We start from the raw sequence: 10,997 nt of genomic DNA on the forward strand, positions 1-10,997 counted from the left end.
ACTAACTAATAAAGTTTTAGTGTTTCGATTTTTCTTAAATATGAAAAATAACTCTAAAATAAATATATTAATTAAATTTAAATTTAAAATTAATATCTATTAATTATTTATTTATATTTATATCCATAATTATTTCTTTCTTTTTCTAATCTCTCCCCTACTCATTTCAATAATACTTGAAAAGTTGTTTTTTAAATTTTTGAAAAATTATTTAATTTTAAATTTATCCAACTAAATAGCTAAATCATAATCAATAATACCTAAAAAATCTAAATTAGATATATCATATTCTTCCCCATACTATTTATACTTTAAATCCTTTATACTTAATGGATTTAAATAAATTATTCTCTTATTTATCCTACAATAAACTCTATGATATATAAATTTTATTAAAAGATAATAAAATTTCTACGTATAATCATTCTTCTTAAATAATTTCCATAAAATTTTGACATAATTTTCTCTATATCTTCCTATTATAACTATTATTCTATTTAATTCTATATTTTCCCTAATCTAAATATAATCATTTTTTAATAATAAAAAAAGTATATTAAACATTTCCTTACTCCATTCATTAAATTCCTCTAATTTATTAAAATTATAAACTAAATAATTCATTGATTTAATCTCTAATCTAAAAATAATATTATAACTACCATAACCCAATATATTCTTATTATATGTATATATATAATCTATTATCCCATCCTTCTATAATTTTATTAATTGTATTATAGGATCATATGCTATTAAATTATATTTAATATTTTCTGAAAAATTATAAATAAAATACTTTATATGTTTATATATAGTCAATTCTATTAATTCTTTCCTATATCTTCTACTACTTAATCCATTACTTTCCCTATAATTAATATTAGATACTATCTACCTAATTAAATTCTAATCTATTATATACTCCTTAAATATATTAATCCTAAATAAAATAATCACATTAATATCTTTTTTCTCAATACTCCTTATAATATTTATTAACTTATTCATTTTCTATTTTATAAATCTATTTTTTAAATATTTCCATATATTAATCTATAAAAAAAATTTCTTTAAAATTGAATTTCCATCAATACCTAAATTTTTAATCTAAGTTTTACCCATGTTATTATGTATTAATTGTTTTTTTATATGATAAAATAATGATTTCATTTTTATATAAATTACCCCTAAAAATCTCGGATTTTACTCTATTTATATTTTTTTCATTTTTACTTTTTTAAAAAAAATATTTGCCCTTTTTCTTCATTTTTCATTTCTCTTTATTTATAGATTGAAAAATTTACATAAAATTTTAAGAATAAATTCAAATGAATAAATTCTATAAAATATTACTAACAATGTTTTTATTAAACTTTATATCAATGGCATCATCTAGTAGTAGTAGTACCAAAAGTAGAAGTAAAAGTAGTACTAGAAGTAGACTCAATAGAACCATAAATAGAGAAATGAGTTTTATAAAAGCATCCACTACTGTTGGTAATATAGAAGAACCAACAACTGACGCAGAAGAACAAAATCAAGAAGGACCAAAAGATGGAGAATTCCTTGGATCATCCTCCGCAAGTGACGCAGAAGGACAAAATCAAGAAGTTATAATACCACTACAAAATTTAAAAGATGCTATAGATTCAGTTAGAACCGATACAAATGCTCAAGAAAGAGCAAAATTAAGACTTTTAAAAATGGCAGAATCTGAACTTTGTTCATTACGTGGCTTAAGTTAGTAGGGTATTGAAGATATTATAAGCAGCTCAGAAGATGAAAATGGTGAATTAAATATACAACTCATAAATTCAAAAAAAATAAATCTAAATAATATGAGTGGTGGTGAAACCAGTGAAGAAAGTAGCGATACAGAAGCTCTAAATAGAATAAAAATATTATTAGCTAATTCCCACGTAAAAGATATAACTAATTCAATAAATGAAGATGAAGAAGACGAAGAAGATAACTCTACATTAGTAAGTAGCGACCTTGAAACAGTAATATCAAAACATAGCTCAAAATCATCAAAATCCTCATCAACTATTAAAAAAGTTTCAGCATAAAAATAAATAAATATTTTTTTTATTACTCTCCATATACCATTTATTTTAATGATTATTCAAAATATATTTATTCTATCAATATATCTTCTACTCATATTAATCATATGATACTACTCATTGTCCATATTACTCTCAAAAAGAATTAAACCCTTCCATATACTACTATTAAATATTAAATATTCCCATCTAAATCAAATAAATTCCTTAAAAATAATAAAAAATGTAGGTGATTGCTACTATAATCCAATAAAATTTTCAATTTTCTTTAAAACTCCTGAAATTATTCATCTAATAAATGATGATACCCTACTATATAATAATCTAATCTACTTCTATATCCTAAATAAATTAAACTTTGAAACTACAATTGATATCCATATATTTGATCAAATCTTATTACGCCTTAATCCTAATTCCTATAATAATCCCTTCTCTTCCATATACTACTCCAATATATACTTAAAAAATATTCTAAAATATATCTCCATACTAGATAAAGTATTATATAATAATTTATACCTAATTAATCATTTACCCAATGACTTTATCATAATTAATCCATCGACCCTTCAACCATCCCTAATAATAGATAAAAATGATATTTTCTCCCCTTTCTTGTCCATTGAATTCCCTCTCATAAACTTAAAAAATAATATTCTAATAATAAACTTGTTAACCTTACCAAAATATATACTAATAAATGTATTAAATAATAATGATATTAAAGATACCCTAACATATACCTCAATTAATAATATAATATACCATTATAAACCAATACTATACTGATTATATCAAAATAATAATAATATTTCTCACTCATTCTATTATAATCCTCTTTCCGATACTATACATGATTACTTTCTATCCATAAATATTAACTCCATATATCCTAATTGAAAAAATAATACCCTAATAAAAATAAAAATAATTTTATATAAATTATATAAAATAATTAATTAACTCTCATAATAATTGTCTCTTCCCTATCTATAACTTCTAACTATATCATTTATTCCCTATTTAATTAAATTATTCTCATACTTATATCCCTTTAACTACTATATCTATTCCTAACTTAATATATCCGGTATTACCTATATAACTCCATTAATAAATTCTATTCCTATCTACTTAATATCTAATTTCTTATTGTAAAATATCATCTAATTAAATACATAATCTATTATCTCCTATATACACTCTATCTCCATATATATACTTAATGAATATCTAAAATAATATAATATAGATTTTATTATATCGCTATGTATATATAATCTCTTTATATAATTATTTAAAAATCATACATAAAATTCCTTGTCCATATTGTACTCATACTCTCTTAATAATATAAATATATACTATAAAAATGATAATCTTATATTAAACTATTTATAATTTCCCTATCGTAATATATTAATAACTCTTCTTATATATACCTAATAATTAATTATATATTTTATTATATTAATTCTAATCTTATCCATATCTATTATCTTATACTCTCTCTTCTCCTTACTTAATTTCTATCCTCTCTTTAATCCTAATATATACTATAAAAAACATTTCTAAATCTTAATATTCTTATTAAATATACTATTTAATACTATATTAATAATAACTTTGTCCTTTTTCCTCTCTATATATCTCATAAATATCTTTAATATATTTTTCCTAATACTAATATCTATCTTCTCATCCTATAATTTAAATTTATATTCCCCTACTTCTAACTAACTAAAATATTTTATTATCTTTATTCTAACACTCTTATCCCTTACTCTACTATAATATAATATTTTATCCTCCTTTAACTACAATCTCTTACATATATTTATTATCCCATCAATAAATATTATCCTAAATTTCATCTCCATATTTTCAATCTATTCATCCAATAATTCATAAACTTTACTTAATAAACTCCTATTAATCTCCTCATTATATTTTATAATATATTTAAATATAAATTTTAATAAAAATCTTATCCCCTTGTTCCTATTTCAATTCTTATTTTTTAAATTAAAATACTCTTTATTTTCCCTAATAATACCATAAAACTATTCTACCTACTAAAGGAATTCCTTCTCATATATTTCTCCATCTTTCTTAATTAATTTCTCTAAATTGTTAATGTTATCCTACATAATAATTATATAAAAATATTAAAATTTAATTAATTTAAATCCTATAAATACATAATACTATATCCTAATCAATCTCAAACTCACACTCTTCCATAAATATAGTTAATCTCATTATTAATCCTCCAAATGATCCATAAATATAAAAAAATTCCCCCTTTTCCATAATCATATACCTTAATTCTTCATCTAATTCCTCTCTCTTCTCTATCTTAAATATTACTCCTAACATACTATACTCAGAACTCTATATCTTCTCTTCACTCTTTAATATACTCTCTGTTAATTCATCCATATTACTAACTCCATATATACATATACTAAACTCTCTCTCTATTACTCTACTATTAAATACTCCTATATTAATATCTATCTCTAATATCTACTTCTAATCATATGATACACATATATATCTACTTAAATTCTTATATAATTCCTCACTAACTCTATTCTTAACTATAAAATTATTACTAAAAACTTTATTAAACATACTCTTAACACTAATGAATAATATATTTAATATAAAATTAAAATTAAAAACTTTAAATAAAAAATTGTTAATAGAAGATATAGAATTACTTCTCTTATTTTATCAAAATAAAATGATTGAATTAAATAAAATATATAATTTCTCTGAATATGTTTATTATACTGGTATAATTTATTTTAAAAATTATTATCTAAAAAATAATATAGAAAAAAATAAATTGCCTCTAATAATGTTAAGCTCCTTCTACTTAGCCTCTAAATCAACTGAATATCATATTCAATTAGATAAATTCTGTAAATTATGTAAAAAAGATGAAAAAGATATTGTTAATTCCCTCTCCCTCATCTTATCCTCCCTAAATTATTCCATTTTCTTTATCTCTCCTATTCCTATAGTCTCCTTTATCTTAAAAAAATATAATATAATTATACATAAAAATTCAATTTTAAAAATATTTAATATAATTTCTCATAGCTTTATAACTATAATTCTAGATAATTATCTTTTATCCATCTTTATACTATATAAACTACTTAATGAAAATAATTTTAACCTAATAATAACTAAAGAATTAAATAATAATTATAATAAAATTATTTCCTTGTTCAATAATTGTAATAAAGAATTTGTCCTATATGAAAAATTACTTTCTACCCCTATAGAAAAAATAAAAAAAATAAATAATTTAATTTAATTTTCTTCCTCTATAATTTCTTCCTATACTTCCTCTATAATTTCTTCCTATTTCTCTATTATCTCCTAAAGCTTCCTTATCTTTTTATCTTTTTCCTTAATTGATAATTTATTTCATATATATTTTAATCAATATATTATTCTAATTAATATTAACATAAGAAATTGCTCCATTAAATCCTTGTTTAATATTCCTATTAAATCCATATACTCCTATATAAAATTATAAATTTTTAAATAATTTTCATTTCAAAATATGTATATAAAAATTAATGTATTGATATAATAAAAAAATGGTATAAAAAATAAAATTTTATATAATAAATTATATATTCCTATATATGTCATAAAAACAATATAAAATTTTAATATTTTTTCCTTACTCTTTTTAATATTTCTTCCCTCCTCTATATTTTTTAATATTTTTCATAAATAAAAAATCATCACAAAATAAATATATATAAAAAAATATTTTTTAAAAATAATATTATCATAAAATCTGATAAAAATAATAAAATTCTGATAAAAATAAAAAATATATAATGCAAGAAATTAAATATGAAAAATGAATCAGTGAATGAATCATATCCTTTAAACAAAAAAATAATTTAGATATAAATATAAAAATAATTTCTGCTATTTCTCTCTCTATTCCTAAACTAAATAAAAAAGTTAGTATTATAAAATATCATATAAATCAATGCAAAAAAATAAAAGAAATACAAAATTTAATTATTGATCAATTGGAATTAGCTCTTAATAGATATATTATTTTAATCCCTAGAAGAAGAAAAAATAAACTTGATAGTAAAAAGAAATTAACTGATAGAATAATAGAAGATATAATTTTTCCTTATCAAATAGAAGGAAGAAGAACTCAATTTCTTACTAATAATATTAAAATTCAAAAAATTTATATATCAAAAATTTCTAAAGATAATATAGATAGAATTTATGCCTTTACTATAGCAACAACTCATATATTTAATAGAAAAAATACTAAAATTCAATTTATTACTAATTAATTAAACTTAAATTTAAACTTATTATATTAATATAATCTTATTATTACTAACTTGTCAAATATTCATTCTTTCATATTCCTATAAACATTCCATTATCTATTCATCATTAAATCCCTTTAATTTTAATCCTTGTTTAAGTAAATTAATCTAAATTGTTCCATTGTTATTATTTAAATATTCCTTAATAAAATTATATATTTCTGAAATATAATTTAATTTTTCCTTTTTCTATTCTTGTTCTATTAATATATCTAAATATAATAATCTTATCGCTTCATCTATATCTTGTTTTATTATTTCATCACTTAATCTTATCCTTGCTAAAGCCTAACTTAATCTAAATATTGATAATAATATTCTAGGTGTTGTTATTTTGTTCTAAGATCTTAACTTAATATATTCTACTGTTATATATTGTTTAATATTTTCATCCTTTATTTTAGGATTAAATTCTTTTGCTTTTCTTATAAAATCTTTAATATAATTAAGATCTATTTTCTTCTATTCCTATAACTAACAAATATGTGAAGAAATATTTTCATCCTATTCTATATTACTTTTATCTATTAAACAAAATACTAAATCAAATCTAGACAATAATGCAGGCTCTAATTTAATATTTTGTTCTATACTTTTCTTAACATTATATCTTCCATATATAGGATTAGCAGCTGCTAATAATGAACATCTAGCATTAAGTGTAGTTGTTATTCCTGCTTTAGCTATAGATATAGTCTATTGTTCCATTACTTCATGTAATGCGGATCTATCAAATTCATCCATTTTATCAAATTCATCCATACAACATATACCAGAATCTGCTAATACTAAAGCACCTGCTTCTAAAACATTTTCTTTTAATAATTGATCTCTTGATATAGAAGCTGTTAATCCTACACCACTACTTCCTTTACCTGTAGTATAGACAACTTTTTCACATATACCACTTGAAGAAATAAATTTTAAAAGTTGAGATTTTCCTAATCCAGGATCTCCTACTAATAAAATATTAATTGTTCCTCTAATATTTTTATAACCAGGACTACCTATTAACTATAATAAAATAGATTTTTTAATATCTTTTAGTCCGTATATATTAGGAGCTATAATATTACTTATATTTTCATAAATATTTTCTATTTTATAAAAAATTTCATTTAATTTTATATTATTTAATTTTATGATATTTTGTACTTCTATATAAGTTGAAGTAGAAAAAATATTTTTTTTATTATTTAATTTAACAGGTAAATAAATACCATTTAACTATATACATTCACCTACATTAACTTTTCTTGTATTAGAATCTAAAATTAATAATGTTAAAATTTTAGGTACACCACCTATGTCTACTTCATCACTCATTTCTTGAATTTTAGCTATTTGACATTTAATAAAATTGGATTTCTTTATCTATAACATAATATCACATTGTTTATTGTTAATACATTCATTAGAAATACAAGTAGTTAAAGGAGTGAAACGATCTTCATTAATATATTGTTTTATTTCAGTATTACATTTATCACATATATATAATAAGGATTTTGTTAAAGGTTTTACTTCAGATATTTTAGTTATTATTCCTTTTATAGTAATTAAAGAACCTAAAAAATGACTATTTAAATTTTTCATTTTTAAGAGTTCAGAAGTAGAGTTTATAATATTAACTTCTTTTGTTTCATCATTAAGAATATTTTTAAAGAATTTTATATATCTTTTAGTATTTTGTATAATAAAATTTGGATTAATTATTTGAGTCTAATAAATATGTTCTATATCTATATTAATTATTTTATTATTTTTATCTATATAATTATTAAGATAAGTTTGACAATTTTTATATATTTCTTGATAATTAGGTATTATTTTTAAAGAATTCATTCTTATTATTTTAGTGTTATTATTTTAATAATGAAATTATATATACCATAGATAGTATGACACAGTGATGGTATTTAGAAGCCAGATCCTATATATTGTTGTTATATTGACAGTAGAAATTTACTTTATACAGGGGGCGGAGATATGAAAATAAGAATCTGAAAATATAATATAAAGTAGGAGATGGAAGTTATATTATATAATACATTGAGTGGACATATAGGACCAGTTAATGTTATTAAACATGACAATAGTGAGGAATATATGGCAACAGGATCATCAGATAAGTCTATTATAATATGAAAGCATAATGAAGAGCATTATGAAAATAATAGTATTAAATAGTATGTAAAATATAGATTATTATAGGGACATAATCATGAAGTTACGGCACTTGATTGAATAATAAGGGAGAAGAATAACAAGAAGGAAATTTTATTATTATCTGGATCAGTAGATAATAAGATTATAATATGAAATATTAAGAGAGGGGAATAGATTAAGGTTATATATAGTCACAATGGATATATAAGAGATATTAGAGTACATCCATATTATAATAAGGTATTTTATAGTTATAGTGTGGATAAGAAGGTATTATTAAATTATTATAAGGGTAAATATAAGAAGATTAATATATATGACTATGTTAAGGGAGAACCAGTTGAAGAGAAGGAGTCTAAGTATTTATATAGGAAGATGAGTTGATCACCGTGTGGAAAATATATTATAATACCAGGGATTAAGAGTGAAGGAGAGTATATAGGGCATATATTTCATGTAAGTAATTTATTTAAGCCTATATTTAGTATAGGGAATAGTTTAGAGTAGAATTTTATTATTTATTCATTTAGTCCTGTATTATATAAGTGTAATATAGAGATTGAGTATAGGATGATTAAGGAAGATTATAGGATGTATTTTATAGCAGCGAGTATTAACAGTATATTATTATATGACAGTGAGAGATATGATCCTGTATTATATATAAGGAATATTCATTATGCGGAGATAAGTGGGATAGAATGATCTAAGGATGGATAGATTATTATGGTGAGTAGTTAGGATGGATATTGTTCATTTATATATTTCTAGTGTGAGGAATTAGGGGAAAAAATTATATATAACAAGTTTGATTTTTAGGAAATTGAAGAATTTTTACGTATTAATAAGGATTGATCTTAAATAATTATGTTTTATTTATTGACATAAATATTAATATATGAAAGTTAAAATTGGAATAAATGGATTTGGAAGAATAGGAAAATTATTTTTAAGATGTGTATTAGAGGAGGGAGAAGATGTATAGGTATTAGCTATTAACAGTCCTAATTTAACGGCAAAATCATTTTATTATGGATTAAAGTATGATTCTACACATGGAATATTTAAGGGAAGAATTAAGATAATGGATGATTTAAATGTGAGAGTTAATGATTAGATTATAAGAATATATTGCGAGCATGACCCTGAGGATATACCATGAAAATCACATGAGATAAGAACGGTGATAGAGTGTAGTGGAGTATTTTTAAATTATAAGGAGATATCTGAGCATAAAGTTGATAGGGTTATATTATCAGCACCACCAAAGGATGAGTGTATACCTGTTTATGTTTATGGGGTTAATTCTAATGAGTATAACAATGCATAGAGTATAATAAGCAATGCGAGTTGTACGACTAATTGTGCGGCACCATTATGTAAGATATTATAGGATAGGATAGGGATAGAATATGTATTTATAAGTACAGTGCATGCATATACTGGAACATAGGCATTATTAGATAGGAGTAATTAGAAGAATTTAAGATTAGGATTTAGTGCGAATAGAAATATAATACCTAGTAGTACGGGTATGGATAGTGCATTAGTTAAGGTAATACCTGTATTAGAGGGGAAAGTTAAGGGTATAGCGATAAGAGTACCTATAGAGGATGTTAGTTTATTGGATATGACGGTATAGTTAAGTAAGGATGTTACTAGGGATGAGTTAATTAAGATATTAAAGGATGAAGTTACGATGAATTATAAGGGGATAGTAAGATGTTCAGATAAGGATGAGCCTATAGTATCATAGGTAATAAGGGGAGATAAGCATTCATGTATAATAGATTTAGAGTAGATAGTGAAGATGGATGGAAGATAGAATGTATATAAGATAATAGCATGGTATGACAATGAGATAGGATATTGTGAGAGGATGAAGGACATGTTATATTATGTTAATAGGGTACCTAAATTATAATTAATTAATATTTAATTATTTTTGAGGTAGGAAATTTTTTTTTATTTTTTAAATTAAATTTTTTTTTAATTTTAATTCTTGAGATTTTATTTTTTTTAAATTTTATTTTTTTAATAAGGATATTTTTTATTTTTTCTATATTAATATTTGATTTATTTTTTATATTATGATATAAATTAAGTAGAGAGAGTAAATTATTTAGATTAGAGGGGGAATTATAGAGGTCTTTATAATAAGTTAACAATTTTTTTCAGTATTTAAAGTTTTTTATGGGAATTTTTTCATTAGGAGAATTTATCATTTTATTAGTGTTTATAGGGGGTATTAACAAAATAATTAATTATGGAATGATTTAAGGCACGGATCTAGATCATAATTTTGTTTTATTTCATTTTTAAGGGTAATGTACATTTCATAGAATTCTTTATGGACTAGATT

General features: G+C 21.5%; 1 protein-coding gene and 1 pseudogene across 1 annotated transcript; one reads left to right on the forward strand and one right to left on the reverse strand.

Moving 5' to 3' along the window:
* Positions 1–6,655: 6,655 nt before the first annotated feature.
* Positions 6,656–7,792, reverse strand: LOC125290521 (annotated as a pseudogene).
* A 1,820-nt stretch (positions 7,793–9,612) lies between these two features.
* On the forward strand, positions 9,613–10,391 carry LOC125290522 (glyceraldehyde-3-phosphate dehydrogenase 2, cytosolic-like). The gene is given in 2 exon segments (XM_048237205.1): positions 9,613–9,620; positions 9,815–10,391. Coding segments are annotated over 2 exon segments (585 nt in total).
* Positions 10,392–10,997: the final 606 nt, after the last annotated feature.

This window comes from Alosa alosa, unplaced genomic scaffold, assembly GCF_017589495.1.
Source record: "Alosa alosa isolate M-15738 ecotype Scorff River unplaced genomic scaffold, AALO_Geno_1.1 AALO_1.0_unplaced_6, whole genome shotgun sequence".
NCBI classification, from domain to species: Eukaryota; Metazoa; Chordata; class Actinopteri; order Clupeiformes; family Clupeidae; genus Alosa; species Alosa alosa.